At 37.3% G+C, this 26,655-nt stretch overlaps 1 protein-coding gene across 9 annotated transcripts in view; it reads right to left on the bottom strand.

The window, feature by feature from the left end:
- The window catches only part of MGAT4C (MGAT4 family member C), a 338,762-nt gene that overhangs the window by 15,359 nt on the left and 296,748 nt on the right, over positions 1 to 26,655 (bottom strand). For 4 of the 9 annotated variants that reach the window (XM_017743945.1, XM_017743946.1, XM_017743947.1 and 1 more), the window contains one exon: positions 17,914 to 18,044. The exons of 1 other annotated variant lie outside the window; for it this stretch is intronic. In XM_017743945.1, the coding sequence (XP_017599434.1) occupies positions 17,914 to 17,923 (10 nt within the window). In that variant the 5' untranslated portion in view covers positions 17,924 to 18,044. Of the gene's footprint in view, positions 1 to 216; positions 5,707 to 17,913; positions 18,045 to 26,655 lie in introns of those variants that run through there. 4 more of the 9 variants (XM_017743949.1, XM_017743953.1, XM_017743948.1 and 1 more) reach the window with 3 other exon arrangements.

The following is a 26,655-nucleotide window of genomic DNA, read 5'->3' as shown; positions in this document are numbered from 1 at the left end:
TCACTGCTCAAACTCAGGGATTATTAGCAAAATAATGCATTATAAGATTATTGTTTATATTCTTACTCATATTTTGACAATTTTCCATAGCAATTCATGATTCTTCAATCAGATTTAATATACAGAAGTTATATACAAATGGAGACTTTAAAGCCAGCCTGTGTGAAATAGTTAAAAGCACTACACATGCAATGGTTAAACCCCGCATTTAAATACCTTCATTTTTGAAGTGTTGAACATCTACACTGATACAAAATCGGCCATATTAGGAGTTTCATAAATGATTTGTCATGTCATATAGAAAATTTTCTGTCCTAATAACAGAGCAAATAACAAGCAAAAAATTCAATATATATTTGTTTTGCCAAACTGAATAAACATATTTAACAGTATAAAATATGAGTCCATTAGACTTTGGAGAACCAGGAGGTAAATATATCAAATATTAGTAATACAAATGTTTAACTGCTAGGAATCTATATGAACTGCAGTAAATGGAGGCTGGTTGTACACAGAATGTTTTTATATTGACTATGTTGAGAATAAAACCGATTTACAGGTTGCATGAAGAAAGAAAAAGGAATCAGTAACAATATAGATTTTTGTCTGTCTTTATTTGGGATGGGCTGAATTACAGAAGCCAGATTATTCTGAAGATGAAAACCCCAGTTTAGATATTATTTTAAGTCACATAGAGGATTTCCTTTTTCTTAGTATCTAAGGACATTGAAAATAAACCTCAGGAAGGAGCTTTTAAGGACATGAATTTCCAAACACTAGGCCTCCCTATACCCCTGCAACTCCTTGTGACAACACTGTGGTTGCTAGTTATCCGTGGATTCCAGCAGGGTGTTGTGGAAATGAAAGGTTGCCCCTGTTTTAGAAAAGACTGTGTTACAACTACAATTTGGGTTTCATTTTTGTTTATTTCCCTGCCACCTCCCACCCCCTCTCTTCTCCCCTGCCCTCTCCCTTCTTCTTCTCACAGTACAATTACTGATTTTCAAACCACTACACTCTTTTAAAAAACAATCAGAGGATCATTGGATGAATTAAATACTGACACTTCTCAGACAGAGGCATTAACTATCCTGACTATTGAAAATGGAGGTAATCTGGGTTAGAGTGCTTGCAGTCACTGTCAGTGACTTAGCTCTAAACCTTATCGATTGGGTTTTTTTTTAAAAACTTGGAAATAAATAAATGTGTTTTTTTCAGTCACAGGATGAATGCATATGTCATACTTGCTGGCTGGACTGTGGCGTTACACAGGTCCCCCATCTTTCCTCTGAGCTGCCTGTCTGAAGTCCCCAAGGGTGAGGAAGAGGCTTAGAACTGTATTTGCTGGTCATACTGTATTAGATAATTCCCATGTTGGATTAGGAATAAAAATAGAGGGAATTACATAGGTGAGGCTAGAGGAACATAAGACTGTCATGACTAAAACTGATGTACAGAAAGAGGAGAGCACAGTAAGTCATCACTCAGAGGACATCTGCATTCCTCAGGCTAGTTTCTCACAAAGCCATTACATCACTGTTTTATACGTGGAAACAGCTGAAAGCGAAACATTGTGCCAGAGAGGGTTTTTTGTTCATCAGATCTATTGGTAGGTCCGTACCAACTAAAGACACGGAAGGGAAGGACGCCCCAAGGGGGGCGCGCCCCGGTACAGCCCGTCACGGAGGAGGCTCTGACACCGCTGCGACACCAGGTGGCAGCGCGGGCTCGCCCCTGCCAGCCCCCAGCTCGTTCCTCAGCACAGTCCTCCCGACACAGTCCCCCCAGCCAGTTTGCCTGAAGGTGCTGCTTGACATCCTCGTGCTGTAAGCATTTAGCTCAGAACACACCCAGAATCACACATACGTACATGCAGAATTCCTTACTTCTTCCCAGAGCTGCTGCCTCTTGCATCTCTGTATCCAATCTTTGGATTGATTTGTGGAACGCTGCACCAGTGAAATTTGCGCAGAAAAAAGGGTAAATCTTGCCTTTTTTTTGCAAGTAATGTCTGTCACCTTTTGAAAAATAGTCTCAGAACTTCCTGCAGTGAGACCCCTGGTGTTCTTTAAGACATTTGAGCAGAATATTCACCATTACTAAAAATGTTTGACTTTTATATTGAAGAAAAGGCTTAAATTCATAATTCAATTCTGAAGGCACAGCTTTGCTTGAAGACTTTATGCCTTCATTATTCATGCACAATTAAGTAGCTATCAGGATGGTATAAATGCAATTTGTTTCATAAATCTGGCATTAAGCAGTTAAACAAAATAATTAATTGACATGTATGAATTATAAATCTTTTCCTTTCTAAATGAGATGTATTGCTTTCCTCAGTCTCTAGATGTATGTGTTCCTATCAGACATACATGTGCAGTTTTAAATGGTCATGTGAAATTATAATTCCTTTGACTTACTAAAATGATGCACAGTGAAGAGGTGGTGAGCTGAAAAATGCAATGGCATAACTTTACAGTGTGTAGAGGCTGTTCTTTATAGGATCTACATAGGTATGAAAGCTGTGTAAAAGGTTAAAAATTGATTTTTACACCGTGTGAGGTTTTCTCTTGCAGAATTTGTAGCACTCAGAAGAATTTTAACATTTTTTATAAAAGTAAATCCCAAATGACCATTCAGAAAGAGTCTGTTGTTAATAAACTAAGTCATTGAAGCCAAAGAATTAAATTATTTAAATTTATGTCTATTTAAATTTTAAAACAAATTTCAATTTGAGTTTCAATATGGCTATTCCCAAGAGGAAAAAAATTACATAAAGCAAGATTTTTTTCCTTATTTTCCTCTTTTCAGAGTAAAAGATTTTTTGCCATCTGTAGAATAATTTCTCTAGGCCGCATTCTTGCACACTCACTGTGGTAAACCATTTCATATTTGATCCATTCTAATTCTTCATCACTTTCTGATAATACTAGGGATTTGTGCTTTGTCCTGCTTTCAGGGATTATCATTTGCTTTCCTGACATATTTCCTCCAGAAACAGATACAGAAAAAGGCCCTGTGATGTTACTTTACCCTTAAGGATGCCAACACGAGTTAAGGACTTAGCCTTACCTAACAAGTACAGTGAATCTGCTTCTATCTACAGCTGTACAGGGATGGACCAACAAGGTCATCTTTGTGTTATATTCTGGTCTGCTTGAGTGCTGTGCCGCAGCAGCTCAAAAAAAAGTTGCTTATTTGCAGAGGCACTGATGGCTGTCAGAAATGGCGACTGAATTATTTTTATATTTTAACATTTCCAAATAAGACATGTAGCTTTACCTGCCACTGTAGAGTCCATATTCCAAGAGGTAGAGCTAATCCACTGCCACATTATTATATAACATACAAAAATAACATGATTGGATTATTAAAACCCCTGTGAACTTTATTGTAATCCATGATTTGACCGAGACACTCAGAAGCAGCCACTTCATTCCTCAGTTTTTTGACACACCATTCCACCAGTCTGCTAGTGAACTGCTTTACTTGCAGTTCTTAATGCTCATCCAATGTGTTTTTCAGTTTTTTCTTTTTGGAAGGCTGCACACAATACCTCAAGGGTTGCATTCAGTTATCTTTATAAAGTTGCAAAGGAAACACTTTCAGGAAAAAAAAAAAAAAAAAAGCAGATTTTTTTACATGGTTTTTACATGGTTATAATTACATTTTGCATGGGCCATGGTTTTCTTATACAAGATTAAAAAACCAAATCCTGAATTGTGATGTAGATTTGAGCTATAGAGGGTAGTTTACTAGAGAATTATAATGGATAGGCTATTCCATAGGGCTCAGACAGACTCTCAACCAGACTCACTGTCTGCCTTGGTGAAAGCCTGAATATACATATAAAACATTTAAGGCTGACAGACAGGATGTTCGCTGTCACTGGCAGCAGGGAAGTAAAAACTGGTCTGAAGGAAAGGAAAGTTTAACTCAGAATGAGGCTAACAAATTCAGAGGGTAGAGCTCAGGTTTTAAACTAGCCATAAGTAGATTGTGTGGCTACGCATGCTTAAAATAAATGGTTTAAAGATTATCATATGGTCTGAAATCTAGATTCTAGATACAGGATGTTAAATAATAGAGATGTATTAGTAGGCAGATTGCTCAAAATTGACACTGATAAAAGGATGGGCAAAAGAAGTAGGTTTTAAAAAGAATTTGAAAGGCATATTGATCCTTGATCCACAGAAAGTGGGAGATTATTTCAAACACTAAATAGCATACAGATATAGACAGACCCCAAAAATTTTAGAAAAGGGATGAAAGTTTGGAAGGAAAGAGATGATTCAGCTAAGGCAAGTTACTGAACAGTACAGAAAAGCAAAGAGCTTAAATTCAAAGCAGGTGTTGGTGGATGAAGTGTCTTTCCTGTCTGACAGCTTCAGAGTGATAGAAAACGGAGTCACAAAACTCTGGCTGTAATGCTCTGAGCATTTCTTCTGGCATGGAGGAGTCAAGTCTAATCAAGGGGAAGAGATGACTAAGAAGTGTGAAGTTGCATTGACTTAGATGGTAAAGCACGATCTAATCCATCACTGGATTAGATGGTTGTATACCACTGGATATATTTTATCAAGTAAATTGTAGTGTAAAATATGGGGTTTAGAAAAATGATATAGACAGTGAGTTAATGGCATGTGGAAAAGCCTGGAAGATAAGAAAAAAAAAAAAAAAAGAAACCCAAAGAAACCTGAAATAACCCTGAATTTCTGTTCCACAGAGACAAAGCAGAGAGCCAAATAAAACAACATGGCCATGAAGAGGGAAGAAACAGATAACTGTGACATTGGGGAGAGTGAGATTAGAAGCTTTTAGAGATACAGGAGTGGGGTATAAATCTGCATCAGAAATACAAGGAGAAACCCTTGTGTGTTGAAGACAGCACTGGGCACCATTCTGAGGAAAGAATTTTTAGAAAGATGAGGATAGACATCGAGTTACATATATATCCATTAGATTTTAGCCATTGACTTATCAATAATGAAAGGAATACATGGACACAAGTACTGATAGATTCAACAGAAAATAAAACTTTAGTAAACTGTTGTCACACAGTACATTTACGCAGTATGACAGTACTGGGATTATCAGAAGCTACAGGCTATCAGATAAACTAAATTCCTTGAGTCTATTAGGGACCAGCCTGAATAAACTAGAGTGACATCCTGGTATGAAGATACCTCAGCTCTCAGTCCCTTCACCCAAAGCACAGACTATATGAGCTAATGTCTCAGCAACACTTACTCTGTGTTAACTTACACCTCAATGTTCCACAGCCTTTAAGGTTTAGAGCCAAGAGCTTGTCAAGTGCCATGGACAATCCTGTTTTAATAGAATTGCACTGAGAGAGAGAGAAACATTTTTTTGGTATGAAAAAAAAAATGACTAGAGGTGTTTGTCCAAAGCCAGCTAATCTTGATGAAAAGAGTTTCATCTGATTCTGATGAAATCAGTTCATGGTTTTCTCTACAGCACACTCTGTAGCCTCACATAATAGAAAGGTGAGTGGCTGTTTCAGAGAACTGCAAAATCACAGAAAGTTTGAGGCTGAAAGGGACTTTCAGAAGTCCTCTGTCCCACTCTCCACATCTGTGTAACGCTGCCTGGAACCAGGTGCTCTCGGTTGTGTCCAGACAGCTTTTGAATATATGCAAGGAGTGAGAGCCACACATTCTCTGGGCAGCATGTTCCAGTGCTCAGTCACCCTACAGTAAAATACTGTTTTCTGATGTTCAGAGGGAACCTCATGTGTTTCAGTGTGTGCCCATTTCCTCTGGTCCTGTCACTGGGCACTGCTGTCTCTGTTTTCTTTCTGCATCGTTTATTCAGGTATTCATATACAGTGTAAGATTCCGTCTGCACCTCATCTTCTCCAGACTTAACAGTCCCAGCTGTCTCAATCTTTTCCTATAGCAAAGATGCTCCAGTCCCTTAAACATCCTCGTGGCTCTTGCTTAGACTCTCTCTGGTATGTCCATGTCTCTCCTTTACTGGGGAACCTGGAACTGGGTACAACGCTCCAGGACTGGTGTCACCAGTGCTGAGTACAGCACAGCCCTTGACCTGCTGGCAGTGCTTTGTCTACGGAGCCCAAGATACCATTTACCTTTGTGTGAGTCAGCACAGGCAGGATGCAGGAACAAACATAAAAATATCAACAAAATAGACAGAGTATGTTTATTTTTGTTACTCCACCAGCTGGGGATCCTCAAAACAGCACCCAGGTACACAAGCAGAGCTGCAGGCACTGCAGAGCTTGGTCCACACTAGGGGGTCACTGAACCTACTGGTTTTGCCTGTGTATCAGGGATTTGCAGAGGCACAGTTTACCACTGTGCTTGATCTTTCTTGCATCAGAGAATAAATCTCCAGAATGTTTGATAGGGTGCCTCTAAGCCTATCACAGGCCTATATTATCTAAACACAGATGTTCTGCTTGTCAAACACACAAGGCTAAACAGCAATTAATATAATATATGTGGTTTTTGACACCCCAGCTGTAAGTCACTTGAGTGTGTGTTTACAATACTCCTTGCCAATCTTCTGTTATTTCCCCACAGTCTTTGCTGCAAGGGCAAATTACTGGCTCTTCTTCAAATTCATGTCTACTGTCGCTGCCAGGTCCTTTTCTGCTAAGCTGCTTTCCAGCTGGGTGGTCCCCAGCATATACTGGTGTATGGGGTTGCTATCAGTGCAGGATTTTGAACTTCTCCTTGTTGACACTTAAGGTTTCTCTCAGCCCATTTCTCCAGCCTCTCAAGGTCCCTTTGAATTGCAGCACAACTCTGTGGCATATCAGCCACTCCTCTCAGGTTTGTGTCATCTACAATCATTTAGTTATTTGTAAACCTGATGTGGACAAAAAAAACCCTCAACTAAACAAACCAAAGAGCCTCCATGCAGTTGTATATATGTGTGACTGGTATCAACCTATCATTTGATGTAACCTTAACCCTAAAGAGGGTTCTAGGGACTGAGTTGTGACAAAAATTCTCCATCCTCTTCTTGCTTCACAGTGTTTGTGGCTCGTCAGAAGGCAGCATTACCAGAGCTGCACAATGTTGAGGGATTTTATCTGATCAGGAACAAGTGATAGTTTTTGTGATAAGTATTCACTTCTGAGGAGATACTCTTGGTGTTGGAAATAATGGACCTATGTCAAGTATTGAACAATGTTTTACCTGGCATCCTTACATATTGTTTCACAGAGATTACATAATTATTTGAATTTGGGGGATACTGACAAGATCAAAAAGTAAATACTTTTTTTACTGGGTGACTTCCAAATATTTTTATTACATTTTTTTTTATTAATTTTTTTTTTTTTTTTTTAATTAATGGCATGGTTGGGTCCTTTACCATCTACTTAGACTAGGTTTAACTTTTTCAGAAGAGTAAAAAAGTCCTTTTAGAAAGTTGGCTAACTTTTAAGGGGCAACTCTCAAACTCATGAGATTCTACCATATAATTGGATATTTGCACAAAGCCATGTATCTGTGGAGGTCATGGTACCCCTGGGAAATAATGTAAAATAATTAGAAAATTAAATGCCAGAAAATTTGTTTTCACTGGCCATACTACTAATCTCTTTCTAAGATAAGAGTTTCATTAAGGCTTTCCAATGAGCACTCAGGCACCAGCTTCCTGATCAATAAAATAACTCATTCTACAGAGAAGGCTTAGAAAACTATGGATGGGGGTGTGTGACCAACAATTGGCTTATTACTTAAAAAAGAAAAAAAGAACAAAACACACTTCAGTAAATTTTGATGAATAACCATATATAAAATGAAACAAATTCTTTATAAAATGCTGCTATTTGTCACTTTTAATTTTTCTTTTAACATTTTGTGTCTTCATCTATAGTCACATAAAAATATAATTTTGATAATTTTTTTCCAATAGGAGCAATCCAATGTGTGGACAAAACACATCCAAAATTAGTTATCTTCTGCTTTGACTCTGCAGTCAAGCTAACTAGCAGAAACACAACTTATATCTCCAAAGCTGTTCAGGTGTTCAAAAACCAGTAGTCTTGCTTGCATTAGTTTGGTTTTTAGCAAGAAAGAACTAAAATAATTTTTGCTGTTGAGTGGACTGTGTTATTTATGGAACAGTCTGGCCTTGATCTATTACATTAATTGATGTTGACTGTGCAAGGAAGGAAGATGGTCTTAGAGGTACCTAAAATCTGCAACATTATCTTGTACTCTAATGCAATATGATCATGCAAGCTAAACAGGATGTGCAGTGGGAGGAGTAAATAGCTGCTGTTGCCAGAATCAGCACTGCTTTTGCCTTCTGAGTTAATATTAGTTTAGAGACCTTGTGAATAAATCCTTCATAGAAAGGAAGCAGACCAGGTGCACTAGCAGCTTTCAATTGCCATGATGATGAATTCAACTTTAATCATCAGATTTCCCACAGACTTCATAAAAGTGAGTCTAGGCAGAGTGAAGAGGCCTTGGATGAATAGCTACATGCCGAGCTAACAGGCATTTCAGATCCATGAAACTGAGGAGCATGGGATTTCTGCAAGCACACCGACTTATCTAAAGCTGAGTTCAGTGAGCAGGGCCATGCTGCCCTTTATCTCTGTGACCTGTCAAGTAAAACTAGTTCCATTTGAGAAGGGAACATCTCTCCAAAGCCTGTGCCTGTGGAAATCTCTGCTGTTCAGCTGAAGCCTGATTTCATTGAACTGATGCACCATTATTCAAAGGGATAGTGGCGAAGGAGAAGGTGTTACTACTTCTGTCTTGTAGAAGATTAGTTTCCCATTTTTCTAGGAGATGTTTAATTCATTTTACTTTTAGCTTCAATTTATGTTTTATTAGCATTATGTGTGGTGGGATCTGTTAGGTTGTGCCTTGGATAATTTTGTAACCTAAGCAAAAAACTTTTCCCCTTGCCTTTCTTGAAAACAAGACAAAACAAACCAAAACAAAAAAACATCAACAAAGTATCTGGATGATATACTCAACCTGTCATGTGTGCCAAATAGGCTTTTTTATCCTTGCCACACAGAAAACTTGATGATCAATAAAGGCTTAAATTACTTTTTCTACTATTCTATCTTTCAGTTATTATAAATAAACTCAAGTCATGGCAATAATAATACTATTGGTTATCAAGGTTTCTAATACAAAAAATATTTTTGAATTCCTTATTTTTCCAAATAAATTGTTAAATAATCAAAGTTTAGTAGCAGAAGGTGAATAAATCTTTAATAAATATATTTGATGTTTTTTTCTTGAGTGTTTTAAGATAAACTTCCAATCCACTTTTCCTCTGAAGAAGCTATTAAATATAGCTTCACATTAGTGACAGAAAACTCTTTTATGTGTCTTAAGTTATATCAATATATAAAAATATGGTTACTAAATAAACCAGTTATTTCAATTAAATTCAATACATGGACAGGAAGGAATTTCTCACTTTATGGTCAAGAATAAGCTCAATAAATCTAAATGTGCACTTTCAATATCTGTTTTTCTCATTTTTACAATGCCAGCAGCTACAGTGTAGTTTGGGAAGAAAAGAGAATTTTAGAGTTTGGGGAAAAAGAAATGCTATAAAAGAGTTTCTCACTAGAAAAACTGCATTCCTTTGCAAGTACAGTTCAAATTAGACCAACTGATAAGTTAAAATTTTAGTTGGACTTATGTACTAGGAGCAAAGTGTAGCATTTTTACTGAGAAGAAAAACAACCAGAATATCCACAGTATCTTAAATAGAGTAAAATAAAAAGAACAGAAACAAAATCTCCATGGCAAGGAAAAAATAATTTCCTTTTTATTCTCTATTTTACATCACTTCCCAAATTTGTCCTTTGTAGGTACACTAGCTTTTTAAATAGCTCCTAAAATGCAGAAATAAGTTTAATGGTGAGTCTTCTGTAATGATGTGCGTTCCACTTTGCTCAAACCGGTTCCTTTAAAGCACCAACCTTGCCATATCCTTTTGAATCACCTTCTGTAGAGGGTTCTCACCACCAGTGATATTACAGAGAGCTCAGGGAAAATAACAGTCTAACTCAGCATTGGCAAGAAACACTGCTGTAAACACTCATAAAATCTCAGTACCCTCTGTTTTTCTAATGAATTACAATGTAAATAGATTTAGTGAACCTTAAGGACAAGAGACGTGGCACCTTTTCAAATAAGGCTTTCAGGAATGACTACAGCAAAAGAACACATAATAACTTTATTGATAGATGCACAAAGTTCCTGAGGCGATACTTTCAGGCCACTCCTCCACTACTGATTGTTGGGTGTTATGCCCATTGGATGTATGCCCCATTGTTTGAGAACTCATTGGAGTTGTGCTTCGTTGTCTTCTTAAAATGGTATTTGCTTGGCCAAACACAGACACTGGTGATGTGAGTGCCTGAGCTAGTCCCACTTGGTCTCCATTTATAGCCAATGAAGAAAAGTAAGTATTTCTAAACTGTCATTCATCTCACTAAAGGACAATTTTCTAAAATATATCAGATGAATTGTGCCTCAAAAATGCTCATTTCTCTTCACTGGCTACAAAACCAGCCTGAGATGTCATACTCAGTTATAGGTACCCAACGGAAGGAATTCCTTTCACATTCCCTTAGTAATTTCCTTTCGCTTCCTTTTTAAGGACAGCACATAAACAATAAGCTGCTGTCTCTATCTCCAAAACATGGAACTACAGCACAGACCTGCACATATCCTCAGCACAGAAATGTCTTAATTCTACAATAACACAAGGTCACATCCTCTATCATCCCCATCTATGGCACTATGGCTGGCACATCTCGTCTGCAGTAGACTGCTACAAGTTTGCTTCCGTTAAAAATCTTGAGTGTGCTTGTCTGTCCCAAGATAGTTCCCTCTGTGCATTTCACAAACCAGTTCTCCAGGTATCAGACTCTGCTGCTTCCGCCCTGGCTTTAGCCAGAACATGATTTTGCTGCTTCTAGAGTTTCTATTTAATAGATTCATCACAGTACAGCACAAAGCAGACAGACTATTACCTGTATGCCACACAGTAAGTAACTAATAGCTTTACTGCAGGATATATGAAAGTTGCAAGAGATACCCATTGAAGAGCTTAACAGCCATAGTGGACTCATGCCATTAAGTTGTGTTAATGGGGGAACAAATTTCAGGTGGAATAAATTTTCTGTATGGCAGGACAGTAAGTCAGAGAGCTGTTTCATTTCAATGCAGTACGGGGTACTCAGCCCATGTATTGGGTCTGGCTGAGATGGAGTTCACTCTCCCACAGCAGCCCTCACAGTTCTGTTCTTTGCATTGGTAGCTGGAAAGGTGCTGATAACACACTGGTGGTTTTTGGCTGCTGCTGAGCAGCACTGGCACAGCACCAAGGCTGTCTGTCCACATTCAGTAGGCTGGGGGTTGGCAGAATCCTGGGAAGGGACACAACTAGGCCAGCTGACCCAAATTGATCAAAGGGATATTCTGTACCATATAATGTCAGCTCAGATATAAAAGGTAAGGAAAGGAGGAGGAAGGGGAACATTCATTATTTACAATATTTGCCTTCTGGAACAGCAGCTATGCAAGCTGAAGCCCTGCTTTCTTGCTGCAAGCTGTGTGAGAATATGCTTTTTAATGGAAGCTGCAGAGACCACGGATGTATCTTCATCAACTGCGGGCACAATGTCCTTGGGAAAGAAATTATTCACAGTATTGCTGATGATCAATAGTTTTCAACTGTAAATATTTAGCAACTAAGTTTTATGACAGGCTCCTCTGTGTGTGGATTAGGGAAGTGGGACTAAACATATCTGCAAATGCAGCCAAGCAAGCACACTGTGACTTGCTGATTTGTATCTTGGAAATATGTGACTCAGACATATAACTGTAGTAAATTAGAGGAAAATGGCTGAATTGCCTGCAAGCGGAAAATCAGACAGATACTTGGCTTCTGTTGTTTTAAGTTTACAGTTATTAATTTTATATGAATCCTTAATGAAGATAATAAGCACAGGAAGAATAATGAAGGGGAAAAGACAAAAACTGGTTTTCTTAATTGTCAGTCTTTGATTGAAGTAAATATGGTAGTAAGAGTGGCTTATATTATGTACTAGAACATTTTTAGAATTCTTTGCTGGCAAAATTTCTACATGCTTGGGGTATTTTTAATGTTTCACCATGAATTTTGGGAGTAGGCACTTCAAGAAGACCTGTGAAGTTACATGGAAAATAATGTGATTGCTTCACACTCTTCCTGGTGACTTCATGAGAGAGCATGAAACCAAAAGCCAGAATGCAGCTATGTTTTTAGGTTCCATCAGCTCTCAGTATGACATAGTATCTAATAGTTGCTCAGGATATATGCAGTACTTTTTAAATTTGGGCTTAGGAGGAGAAGTAGAAGAATTTCAATATTATTGAAATTTTTATACCACTGAAGGCTTGAGCTCTAATGGCCATTGAGATTCTAATATAAACCTATCATTTTCTGTGTCACTTTCTAATACATCTGGACTGTAGATATCAGCCTAGGCTTTTAGTGTTCTTTTGACCTCTGACTGTACAAATCTTATAACATCAACATGATATAACCTTGTAACATCAGTAGGTGAAATAATACCTTTCTGTGATTCCACTGAGCTATGTCAATACATTATTTTAATATGATGCTTGAAAAGTTAGTTGCCTAAAGGAAGTATATTTCAGCAAGTTTGTGTACAGTAAACATCCTAGTTATTTTTTATTAGTGTGTCTACAGAAACAAAGATGATCAGAAATAAATTAGACATTATACCTTACCTACATTTTTGTGTTTATTTTGCATGAATATTTCATGTCCTGTAGCTCAGTAAGTACACAGTGATTTTTCATTGCTTGTTGTTTCTGTTAAACTACATGACAGTGAAGTTTGTGTTTTTATACTGGCTTAGAGTGTGCAATGACTTAGTGCAAAAATATAAAATATTTCAATAATTAGATCATAGAATCATAGAATGGCTTGGATTGGAAGGGTCCTTAAAGATCATCTAGTCCCAAGCCCCCATGGGGGTGTGCCATGGGAAGGCACACCTTTCACTAGACCAGGCTACTCAGAGCTCCGTCCAACCTGGCCTCGATCATTTCCAGGGATGGAGCAGCCACAGCTTCTCTGGCCCACCTGTTCCAGTGCCTCACCACCTTCACAGTAAAGAATTTCTTCCTCATATCTAATCTAAACCTGCCCTATTTCAGTTTGAATCTATTTCCCCTTGTCCTGTCACTACATGCTCTCTATTTAGAAGATTATTTTTAGGCTTTTCTAAGTTTATGTAAGATAAAAATACGCAAACACACATGTATGAAGTAATGATTAATTAATTCAGCAAAAATATTGATAAAACATCAACTAGGAGATCATTTAGGCTGACTATTTGGCAACTAGTCTCTTCCACATAGTCAATACATTATTCTACTTCCTTAAGTGGATACAAGAGAGAAAAAGAAATATTATTCTTTGCTGGAGAAACTACATTTATTAAAGAGTTTCCACTCTTTTTATTACTTTATAAAACAGACAATTATTTCAGGATTTTTACCTGACCTCTCTATACTTTCAAATCTGTATACATTGGCTTGTAAGCCTCCTCTTTGTACTACATTTTATTTATAAATGACTCCATATTTTTATAGAATAAAATGAAAAATATTACTACCTAAGAAATGCTTAAGAATCTGGAACATTGTGGAAAATTAAGAGAAAATCTGCAGGCGATACATGAGCTCAGTTTTCAGTTTGATGAAGTTCTATTGTATACATAAGGATCAATTATGTCTCGCTTTACAAAAAGAGTTCTACATTCCTAAAGTGAATAGCCTTTGATTTTGAATGAAAATCAGAACACCTTTATTAGTGTATATGATTTCAGCCAAGAAAAATGGCTCATGAGAGTTATTTTTCTATCATACTAAAACTGATATTTTATTCAGAATTATTAGAATTAAAATAAGCTTTACCCTTCCCTGTTATCTTACAGTGCAGCTCAAAATTTTGATAGCTGTGAATCTGGGACTTGATCTTAGTATTTCAAAGGCAAGATCTAGACTGCAAAGTAAATAATAAGAAATAAAGGGAGAAAAAACATGAAATAGATTGAAGATGGAGAGAAGTAGAAAATGTACTTTGATTAACTGAAAGGTTAATTACTGAAAGACTTCCTCCACACAGCATACTGTTAATTAGAAAGTCTGAGCAATGTGTGATTTCATTTAACACTATGCAAAAGGCCAACATGAAATAGTAAACTGCTTGGTTCCTCTTGTGAAACAGATGACTTGGTGTTTCATTCTACTCTGGACTAAAAGAAAGCTGCTTTTCCTTTTTTCTTTATTTTTAATAGACGAAAGACAAGGTTAAAAAGTGAAAGTTTGGTAGGGATGAGACCAGTTAGATTCCATGGATTAGTGTTCTCACTCACCACTGTCAGCTTAGCTCTGATCTGTTAGGCACATTGGGCACAGGACAAAACTGTTTTGTACAATAGGGTTTCTGGTCACCTCAAGAGGAATATTATGGTGTCTTCTAGAAGGTAGCAAGTCTCCTTGAAACTTTCTTTTCTAACATTTTGAGAAAAGTGTTGTTCTCATAAGAATGGAAAGTATAATGTCAAAAGTGTTTCATTGTCCTGCTTATGCCTCACCAGAAAGTCCTCACCCCTTATGACTTTTGGAAATCCTCTAAGCAAACCATTAGCAGTGCACATAGGAAGATACTGGCAATGAGCAAAATATGTGTGGAGCCCAGAAACCTCACCAAATTTGGAATCTCCTGGGTGTACTTCAGGAACACAATATTAGATAGTGAATTTGAGGGAGTCTGGGATGGAGATCGTGAGATTTGGGTCCCCATTGTTGGTGGATGTATACATTTAACAAGGAATTTTGATGGGAAATGTTTTTTTATAGGATAATCAAAAAGACAGACTGGAATTACCAATGTAGTACCAAGCCTAGACAAGGCATAAAACCAAGAATTAGTTGTTATGTCACTGTCTACCACACTTTGAGCTATGAAGGCAGTACCTTGAAGCTGGTTGATAGTGCTGTGAGCAGAAACAGCAACAATTCCAAGCATTAGGAAAGAATTCATCCTCTGGTTTTAGTCACCTAAGCATTAGTCATAATCCATGCTGCTTACACAGATACTCATTATAAAGTAATTAAATGAATGCTAAGATAGCTGTTTCAGAAAGGTGTTCTGAGTAGGCAAATTGTCCCTTTCCATTTACTCCACTTTTTCAAGAGTAAAGTTAGGTAAGGTGACTCCTGTCTTTAGATACTGCTTTAGATTTTGAGAAGTCTAGACAAGTAGAGCCATTTTCTCCAAATTTTATTTTAAGCAGGTTGATAGAATCCCATCACAGTAGTAAGCAAAGGAAAATGTAAATAACAAATGCATGGCAAGCAGCATGAGTCAAGTAGGAGGAAAAATGCAAAATCTTCCTAGTGCTATACAATTAATTTTCCAAAGATGTAAAAATCCACATTGTCACAGACTAGTAATTAGAGACAGCTTATTGTTGTTCAAGGACATTTAGCATGACCTGTTCTTGTGTAATTACTTTTACTTTTCATTGCAGAGTCAGGATGCCCATTCCCATTTATGCTGCTACATGGATAATTCATTAAAATCTGCCCAGCACAGGCTAACATTAATTTGAAAAAAATGGCTGCCTCCTCAGCCTAAGAGTTGTTTCTATTTAACTAAACCATGTTAATAGCAGTTAACTAAAAGAAATACCAAGAAATACAAGATAGTGCAACAAGGAAGATAAAAGAAACTATCTCTCAACCAAAGAAAAGGTCCACTCAATCCTCCACCTTTGGGACAGAAGTTTTGATACCATCTAGTTTAATATAAGCAAGCCCTAAATGCATAAGCTAAAAAAGGTGTTGGAAAGGAAGATGGCGTGATCACTTCCCATTCCTCTTCAATCCCCAAATCACAGGGCCTAGTCAAAAACTCGAGGTCTCTCAACAGCTTCTCCTGTGACACACATCTTACCCACCAAGGCAACTAGCTGGTTAAGTATCTTTTCCCTGTGGTGGCACAAGATTACAAATTAAGCTATGATTTTCTTTCTCCCTACTTCTACCCTTTCACCTAGCTCCACGTGATCTGCAGGATAGTGTGATGATTGGAGAAATAAAAGAAAATGGCATACTGGCAATCAGGTCTGCTTTTGACAACAAAACTAGTAAAAAATGTATAAAATTCTTAAATAAACTTGGAGCATTAAATAAAAAAAAATACCCTTTCTCTTGTCTGAAAAATCACATATATTTTAATCTAAACAGACATAATATTTTTTACAGTGCATCTTTTCTGATGGAGTTAAAACGTAGAAATAGGTTAGACTGAGAAAGATTTACCAACAAGACAAACCTACAGTCACAGACATATCTAATTCTCTAAGCTTTCATACTAATATTTTATGGTCCTCACTGATCTGCCCAATCTTGAGGAAAAATGTGGCACAGCTAAAGAATTTATCTGTATCAAACAGGAGGTAAAATGCAAACTACAATAGAGATTTCATAGTAAAGTATTGTTTTTGCTCACTGTTAGCTGAAACACTGCATGGAGTGCTTCATTTGAGCAGCAGAAACAACATTAGCACACACAAGTATAATGGCATACCCATTAATAGAAAAATATGATGAACGCTATTTGTGGGAAGGTGTGGGGTTTTTTAACTCTACCTAAGTGCTTCATTTTATGCAGTCACTCTATAAGGTAACAACAATTCCCTTTGCTGCAGATTTCTGTAAGAAGAATTTCAAGTTTAACCTATCAGCATTTTTGATTTTTTAGCATTAGAAAAAATATAAAAAGGAAATTTTTCTTTTTATACATTCACTGATGAACCTCAGTAATGCATCAAGGACCATTTACTATAGTAAAGGCACTTGGGGAGACCATACATTTCAAATAGTTTTGTTAGTGAGTCTGCTTGCATTAGTGAAATGTGAAAATATAAGAACAGAAGGACTGTACTGTGCTCTGTAATAACTTTATTTATGCTGAGGTGTAGCAGGAATGACACATTTGCTTATGGGAAAAAGGAAACAATGAATTTACATAGAAAAAAATATTAGTTATAATTCCATTAATACATGACAGTTACAAAAGGCTGGCTATGAATTATCCTTTGATGATAATGTAGTGATATATGAGGTTTAAAGACTGGCTGAACAATCCCTAGGTTAAGTTCCTTGTTTGTCCTGCCAAGACTGTGTGACTCAGGTCACAAGGACACAACTATGTAATTTGCAGACAGTCCAGAGCAAACAATGGTGCAACTCCTTACCAGACTAAAAAAAGCCTTGGAAATGAGACTCTGGTTTGTGATACACTTCTCTGCACTGTGCCAACTAGGTAAGAGAAGTGATCACCTTCATCATCATCCCTTTATATTACAGGATGTCGGTGTGATATTGAGCAGTTCCTGAAAACTGACAAGTCCCAAGACATTAATTCTCCAGGATGGTTATCCTGATATTCAGCCCTTGTGATGGCGGCTGACTCTTTTCACCTTTTCTGTTTTACTGAGTCACAGCATTCCCATTTCCAAGATAGAAGTGCTGGTTGAGAGGGCTGTCAATGGAGTTCATAAAGGTCAATTCCTGCATGGAATGGGACTATAACCAAGACTAGAAAAGGTGAGCTGTGATGGTCTAGCCAACACTTGAAAAATCTGCAAGGACATTCCACAACCTTCTTGGATACCCTGTTCCAATGCTGCCCTGCCCTTCGGGTAGATTTTTCTTGCCCAGGTGTCTAATCTGGAACTCTCAGGCTGTAATCTCTGACATTAGTAGAGAACTAAAGCTACAATTGAATTACCTAGTATTAAATATGACAATTAAATATGAAAAAAGTCATAAAAACACTTACAACATTTCATTTGTGCCACCCGATGCAGGAATTGAAAACTTCAGTGTAAAGTCATCATGCAACAGCTCATAACAAAGACATGAAAACTCTCCTAGTAGAATGCCTTACCATTTGGAGATCCAAGTCAGAAACTGAAAGACAAGAAATGAAAATACACTTTTCAAATCTCATCAACTTTATTAGGAACGACTATGGTAATTACTACCAGTTTAGATCAATGGGAAAGTTATTCTATTATTCATAATACAATTAAATGTAAATGATATTCGGTCATCTGTATTTTAGAATCTGATAGTTAATAGTCAGTGCTACCAATGTTCAGGTAACCCATACCCTCATATCACACCCTCAACAGTAGTTCAAAATTCGTATCTGGGAAGAAATAAGAAGTGAAAAGGAGAAAATAGAAGGAAGGAAAATCACAGCTTGAAGTGTGCTATCTCTTCAGACACCTTATTCGAATGAGTATAGCCAGCTGAAAATCTGCCTGTGAATCTCCAATAAACCAGTAATGTTTTCATCAAAAGTAAATCAGATTACACTAATTCCAAAAGCATTATTGAACAGCTATAAAAAGGGGAGAGTGCTACAATAAGTGGCACATTAGGAATATGAGAACGTATTTCTTATTTTCCTAGAAGCTGTTCTACAAACTGCAGAAGAAAATGCTTTAAAAAGGATACCTGAAGAGTGGAGAATAATGGGAAGGGAAGGGAAGGGAAGGGAAGGGAAGGGAAGGGAAGGGAAGGGAAGGGAATAATTCTGCTGATAAAATGAAGAGAATTTTTTATCCTGTGCTGAAATGAGAAATTACAGTCTCACTTAAAATTATAGTTTTATAAGTTCCCTCTGTTGGAATGAAAACAGCATAGGGATGCTGTACTAAGATAAATGATTCAGCCTGTCCTTTGCCATTAAATCCTTAGTGATGTTACCCGTTAAACACAAAATTTGAGTAGACAGATAGATTGCTTCTGTGATTCCTCCACATACTAAAGCACCCCTTGGTCTTCAGAACAAAATGAAGCCTGAGTAGAGAGCATAAAACTCCCTTTACTAATAGCTGAGAAAATTGCTGAAATGATAAATTCTTTTATTATTGTAGACATAAATGATGGTCAGTGGTGTATTTGTTTAGACTGTGGGGACTTTAAAGCAGCTATAAAAAGAGAGGTGTTAAATCGTAGATGATGATGATAATAATAATAATAATGCTGCAGAGAGCATGTCAAACCACCAAAAGAAAAAAAAATCAGAGCATAATTTGGAAAAGCAGAACTCATGTCTAAATTGCATGCATCCTCAGGCTCTCAGCAATGAAAGTTATCTCAGCACTAAGCATTGTAGGGAGCAAAGATTCTTAGAGTGTCAGCTAATTGTAGCCTTATCTCTGGCCGTTCGTCATGAGGCTGTGCGCATGCATACAAGGAAAAAAAAGGGAAAAAAGCTGAAAAATCCAAATCTGCAGAAGTGTAACCCTAGTCACTGAAAAATAATTAATATATAATTTAGCTCTAATGTCTGACATTTATATAGTGCAGTGCTTCCACTATATGACAATAATATTCTCCACAGATAATAACAATTCTAGCTCCTGGCTCATGTCTCAGAAAGCAGTGACTTCTCATTGAGGAGTTTCTGCTTGTGATAGAGGAGTAGGAACGACAGAAACCAAACTGATCAAATAGTAAATAGGCCAAAATTATACTGCCCCCCAGGCCCCCCCTTTTTTGTTTTTGGAGAAGGCTGAAAGAAAGATCCTTGGTTTATGCAAATTGCCACACATATACTGAAATCAGCTTTTTCTGCCATCTCAGAAATTGTTCTTCAATTTAAGTTTGCCTCCCCCAGATTAATTTTTTATATCAACAGACAAAGAAAAGGAAGGTAAACAATGAATGCTGTTTCTTAATTTCTCTCCAGTTACAGATCAAAAGCTGATTCTTTTTTTAATGTGTATAAGCTACTGAAAATAGACTCAGAATCATGCCTGGAAATTACTCTTAAATAATTTTTTAAATGGCTTTGATTTTCATATGTTGCATATCCATAATATATTGTTCCCATATTTATTTTTGCTAAGGGCAATGTCTTATAATTCACACCAATATTTTTTCTAATCTATCAAATAATCATAAAGATTTTTCTCTTTCTAGTAGTCCTCATGGATGATAGGCAAGCCTGTCCCTGTGCCACATTCTTCCATTACTTTTTCTTTAATACCTCGAAACCTAGCAAGAGGCTTTTGCATGGCACACATCTCCTTTTGTCATCTGCCAGGAATGAATGCTGCCAGCTGCTCTGAAGCCCATTCATTGAACCTGCTCTGTTTCTAGAGCAAAGCTCTGCTAGATGTGAGGAGTACTGTGCCAAGTCAGCCGGTATTTGTACCGGGCAGTCCCGGCTCTTGTTGCCCGGTGTGAACCTACCTCTAGGGCTGCCTAAGGATTTCAGGAAGGAAAGCAGGGGATGCAAAGGGGCTGTTTTTACATGGTTTCATCTCTTTCAGCAAAGGCTGTTTCTGAAGTGTAAACAGGGGGACATTTTCCAGAGAGATCAAGTATAACTTACAGGAATTTATAAAATCTTTTCTGAAGATGTTAAATTCAATTTGCCTAGTGAAATCTATGAATCTAAGTCCAGAAAAATAAAACAAATAAATAAAATTGTTTCATACATATTTTTTTCTTTAAATTTAGCAGCTGATATCAGCTTTGATTGTTTTTCACAGCAATAGAGAAGTTTTCATGTCTGCAAGATGGGCTGGAGTATTTAAAGCCTTACCTGAGTGGTTTTAAGAAATAATTTAACATGACCTCCAATTCTCCTGAACTTAAAATTGGCCCATATCATAATTTTAAGTACTATTCCTTTTGCATCTGTGAATAAATAAATGCTTGCTAACACACATATGTGAAAGACTTACCAGTAGAATTTAATAAGATATTAAAAGTTACACTTGGGGTTCTTAAAACCTTTACTTTTATCTTCCATTTTGACTTAAATATGTTTTTTAATAGGTGTCTGCATTGACTCTTTTTTTCCTGTTTAATTTTATTTTTTGGTATTATAAAGTTTTACAAAGCCACTCTATGGTTTTTAACTGCAAAAGAATTGCACCGTTCTTCCTAAACAGTCAGTGTCTGTCAAAAGACATTTAATCTTTTCAATCATCTATGCTACTCATTTAGTAAGATGAATTTCTAGTAATTGTTTTTGCATACTGCATTCAAATAGTAAGAAGATTTTCATATATGTGTTCAAATCAAACCACTGGTTTTCTTTCTCCATTTCAGCAGAAATACAAACAAGACTATCTATCTATCTATCTATCTATCTATCTATCTTTGAGTAGCTAGGTTTATAGAACAAAATGCTCTTTCTTATTTACTGGGCAGGAGAAATGATTGCTTTCTGCAGACTGGCAAAATTATTCCAGTGTTAATCTTGTGTAAATGTCAGAAGTACCTTCCTGGGAAGTGGGGTGCGGGTGAAGGGGGTGTTGAAAATCAGAAACCACTACAAACCCAATCTGAACCCCTAAACTTCTCCAAAGGACAAACGTTTCATAAACTTATTCTTTTTTTTCCAAAGTCAATACTTGGAGCCAAGTGAACAGCTCTAGTGTTCTGCAGTGCCATACATCTACACACACATGTGAGCAACTCACACCATGACATATTGTGCTGGGAAAAGGTCTACATGGCCAGCAAAATCATGGAAAAACAGGTTGGTCTCACAAGTGATTTTTTTCTTCTCAGTCACCTTATGAATGTAATGTTTTCCCCGAATGAACATCTGAAATGTTTTTTCACACTTATGCACTTTACTGTGTGACTGTAAATGTATTGTAGTATTTTCAGTTTGGTTCTCAAAGAAAAGGTCTCAGTCATATCAATTGAAGTAGTAAACATGTTTACATTGACAAAATATAACTGAAAATTCTTTTACTGAATGATGGCACTTAAAGTTCAGCTTCCTTCATTTATAAGTTACTTTCATGTTTTATTTTTCATAGTCCTTATAAAAATAAAATTATTTTTTCAGAATAAAGATGGGCAAATTAAATTTAGAAGTACCATTGACAGAATAGGAGAATTTTCCTGTATGTTAGAATTTGAGAGATATTGAATGGCTAAATTGTGGCATTATAAAAATTATCTAATTTGATGCTTTACTTAGTGACGTATTTGTGGCATAATTATGATATACAGTTTAAATAGACCAAAAGCTTTTCAGTAATAATGCATAAAGTCTTTTGAACTGAGCTTCTAGAAACTGAAAGTGCTCTTAAATTGACTTTAGTAGATTGTAAGAAATCTATAGCCATGTGAGAACATACTAAGAATAAAGTACAACTCATATAAAAGGTTAATTACTTCCTTTTTGATATTTTATCAACCTCTAGAAAATATTTTGAAAGCTTACAGGTTGTAGTTTTGGTTGAAAGAGAGCCAAAACCAGTTTGTAATAGTTTTAAAGCAATTTTGGTTTTCAGAAACTCATAAAAGAAATTGTTTCTTATAATCTTTTGCTTTAATATTTGACTAAAATTCTTTCATGTATAAACACCAGGTGCTCGAGAAAATGACCAATGCAATATTTTTACATTATCACTTCAGAAGGAAAGTCAAGCACCTTGGTAAGAAATTTTTTTTTTTGTGTGTTCTCCTATACTGCTTTCTGTTAAACTCTTGAGGTATGACTACATTCAAAACGAAGTAATTTTTTGTTGCCTGAACCACCTGGACATTTAATGCATCCCTTCACAAAAGAGTATATTGTGCAAAATATAAATTTTTACTGGCTACTGATGAGCCACTTTTGAATGGTTAATTAGGCTTCAAATAAAATTCTCAGCATTTTTCTGAATCTCACTATTTGTAGGCAGTTCATTTTGCTTTAAAGACTTCTCCCCACTCTGCCGTCCCCATATAGTAGCCCAGCGATTTAGCTCAAAGGCAGTTATGATTGGAACTCTTATACGGGACACCCTCTTTGAGACATTTGCACCAAGCCTTTCCTCCCATCACCTGACATGCATCTTTCCACCATACTCCCTTCCTCACAACCTGGACTATTCCCTCTCCAGAAAAACTTTGGAAAACTGATCTTTGCTTGTTAGTTAGATCCCCATGGAATATCAGACCCTTAGAACAGCATTGACATTCTCACAGTGAATTTTCCCTCTCAGGCACTTCATATGAAAGAGAATGTGGAGGGGCATCTCTGTCCCCGGCAAAGAGACCTGCTGAAGGATAGTTCTCTGCAAAACCGCACTTTATTGGGAGGACTGGCTCAGTGGAAGGCTCTGCACCCAGCACATCCCACACTGCCAGCTTGCTCTGCGAGACTGGCTCTCAGCCCATGTTACATGGTGAGCTGTTCATTCCTGTCCTCACACTGCAAAGCTGCTCTCCCAGTACAGCAAAGGTGGAAGGACTCTGAGGACAAAGCACAGTGTATACTGTGCAGAATACAAAAGAAGGAGAAATGCAGGGAAGATGAGGAGCTGGCAAACACCACACACACTGGATGGGCTGTGGAAGTTTCACAGCATGTGTCCACAGAGGGCAGTCCCTTTTTCTTAGATTTGCAGTCTAAGGTTGGGGCTCTTCTTTCACCTCCAGTCTGGGCTTCTCACTACAACAAACACACTGAGGTGGAGGAGCATGTCCAGCAAAAGACAATGGTGCTGGCAAAGGGTCTGGAGCACAAGTCTGATGAGGAGGTGCTGATGGAACTGAGGTTTTTTATCCTGGACAAAAAGAGGTTCAGGAATAAAAGAGGCTCAGGAGAGACCTTATCTCTCTCTATGACAACCTGAAAGGAGATTGTAGCCAGGTGGGTGCCATTCTCTTGCAAGTAACAAGAAATAGAACCAGAAGAAAGAGTATCAGGTTGCTCCAGGAGAGATTTTGAATGGGTATTAAGAAACATTTCTTCACTGAAAGTGTTATCCTTTTCTCTGGGAAAGGTACTTGGCAGCCCCGTATCTCTTACCTTTCTCTTTTCCAAAAGATATGTTAATGAAAGAAACTATACCTACAGACTCTAATTAACATGCATACATACACACTAGCAGGCCATGAGCACAAATTCCACATTTCCCTTATAGAAAGTTCAGTAAGTCACTTCTGGTCTTTTCTTGCCTTCAGAACCTTGCACATCCAACACCTCACACTGCCCTACACCAGCAGACAGCAAGAAGAAAGTACACTGGGGCATCTACCTTCAAGCATTCTAGCAAAATTAAAATGTTTACTATCTTCATTAACCTTCTTTCTCTCTCTCAGCCCAGGAAAACAGACTTAAATGTCTCTGTCTAATCTAAACTTCTTGAAGCAGAGAACCCTGGCAGTCCAGTCATCATCCTGAGTCACCTTTAGTCCTTTGTGAACCCAGCAGCTCTGAGAGGGAACAGAGTTCACACAGTAGCAGGTCCACTGATATACTGTCTTTTAGTGGGCCTGGCAGCTGAACCAAAAAAGGCAATCCAGTAATTTGTATTTCTCCCTCATGTCCAAAAAGACACAAACAAGAAATAGGTGTCTGGTATCTACAGATTCTACAGATGTAGTGAATTTTAAATCTCCAGATGTTAGGCAGCGTGGCCCTTCCTTCTCTCTGGGTAGTATCCTCTGTGGTGCTCAGTGGATAGATGGCAGGACCTGGAGTTATGGAAGGAGTTATGATAGGATCCCATTTGGGACGGGAAGGTTACCTCTGTCCTTCAGGAACAGTGTCTGAGCATCAGGCAGGACAAGAGCTGCTGGCATGTGAAGGAACAGGTAAACACCAGCCAGGTCCTGCTGTGCACAGCCCTGAACCTGGAGGTTAGAGAGGTACGTGCAGCAAAACAGGCATAGGGCAGGTAAGTCTCCTGCCTGGGGCAGAGGAGCAAACACAGCTTCTGAACTCTCTCAGCGTCTACATAATGGGTACCAAATCCTCACCTTCACATAGGGAAGCCTCTCTCATTGCTCCAGAGAGGACAGTGGTAGGGAAGTCTTTATTTTCGAGACTCCTGTCACCACCTTAGTGGATAAGATTACTGAGGTCATTGCTGCAGACCAATACAAAGGCCCTCAATCCATTGCCACTTCTGTGTCTACGTCAAGAAAAACAAGACTACAATTAGAGCGGAAAAGGATTCCAAGCCTGCAGGCTCATCAGAAACACTGTCACTAGGACAAGCAGCAGAGCTATCTGCTGCTCTAGAAATGCCTTCAGATTAGTCCTTCTGACATGACTAATACATAAGTGCATCATGAATTTCATTAAAGTCAGCAAAACTCCTGAAAAAATGCTAACATGCACAAGAGTTGGCAAGGGTTGCTCCATGTTTCATATTCTGATTCATCCTGCAGTTCACAGGCTACTCGTGCAAAACTGTCTTTTCAATGTAAATATGTGCTTCATACTGGAGCTAGAAAAAATAATTATTGTGGTATCCAGGATGAAGTATCTCAACAATAAAATTTTTGGAGTGTTTCGAATTTCTGAATACACATTTAACAAAGGAATCAACAGTTTAGTTAATAATCCAATAGTTAACATAGAAATTTCTAAATGGCAAATGTGTTAATACTCCAGATATAATTATTTTTCCTATTTTTATTACCTTTATTTACTTTCTTACTTTGAGACACAAATAGGACTGAAATGATTTCTCAAGTTTGGGAACATCCTTGGTCGCAACAGTCAGTAATTTGCTCAATTTGTGTAGAGAGTAGGCAAGTGAGCCACAGTGCAACCCACTGCCATATTGCCTTTCTTCTCCAGATGTGGGGGCCAGTAGACTGTGCCATGCTTGTATTTCTGACCTACAAACATGTATTTCCCCTATAGGTCTCAGAGGCACAGAGGGATGGTATCCCTGTATGTCAACATCCAGCTGGATGCTGTGGCTAGGACTGGGTACCACAATGCAGACCTGTGTTATGAAGACTTTTCACTAAAATATTCTTTTGGAGTATATTCAAATTTAATTTCAGACAAGCCTGGAAAATCCATTAATCCTGATATACATGATTTGCACATAGTTTATATTGTACTGATTAATATTAGGTCAAATATTAAAGTGCTAATTTATACCAATTTCTTAAGCAGATGGCACAATAATATATTATCATTGCAGATATTTCACTTAATGAGAATCATGTAGAGTCGTGCAGTTCCCAAATAACGCTCAGTGAACAGCATAATGAACAGCTTTCCACTAATTCCTACGTATGTATATTTATATATTTCGAAAGTCAAAATGTTAAATGTTTACTGATTATAGATATATCTCACCACCATTGTGAGATAGCTTTACAATTGCATTATTAAATTCAGAAAAATAATGAAAGCAATGCTGTGATTGATGGGGATTTTAAGTCAAAACTTATTTCATTGTTAGGTAAAGATCACTGAAATATATATATTTTTATATAAGTCTTTACATGCATCACAGAGCTTCATTTTAGGAGTCTACAGTGGACTATTATGCATTTTAGTTGAATATTTAAAGACAAGAGCTAAGTAATTGATGGAAAAAGATGTTAATATGATCAAAAATTTGGCAGTATTAACAGTAAAAATTTGAAGTCTTATTGATCAGTTTCTCTAAGAAAAAAGGAGATGTCATCTTTATATATAACCTGAAAATCGCTCATGTGTTTCCATTAAGGAACATATATTTTCCTCTTAAACCTGAGTATTTTTATTAGATAGACATTCTTTTAATAACAAAACAGC

This window comes from Corvus brachyrhynchos, unplaced genomic scaffold, assembly GCF_000691975.1.
Source record: "Corvus brachyrhynchos isolate BGI_N302 unplaced genomic scaffold, ASM69197v1 scaffold9, whole genome shotgun sequence".
NCBI lineage: Eukaryota > Metazoa > Chordata > Aves > Passeriformes > Corvidae > Corvus > Corvus brachyrhynchos.
The sequence above is the reverse complement of the archived record's forward strand: the minus strand, read 5'-3'. Positions and strand labels throughout refer to the sequence as shown.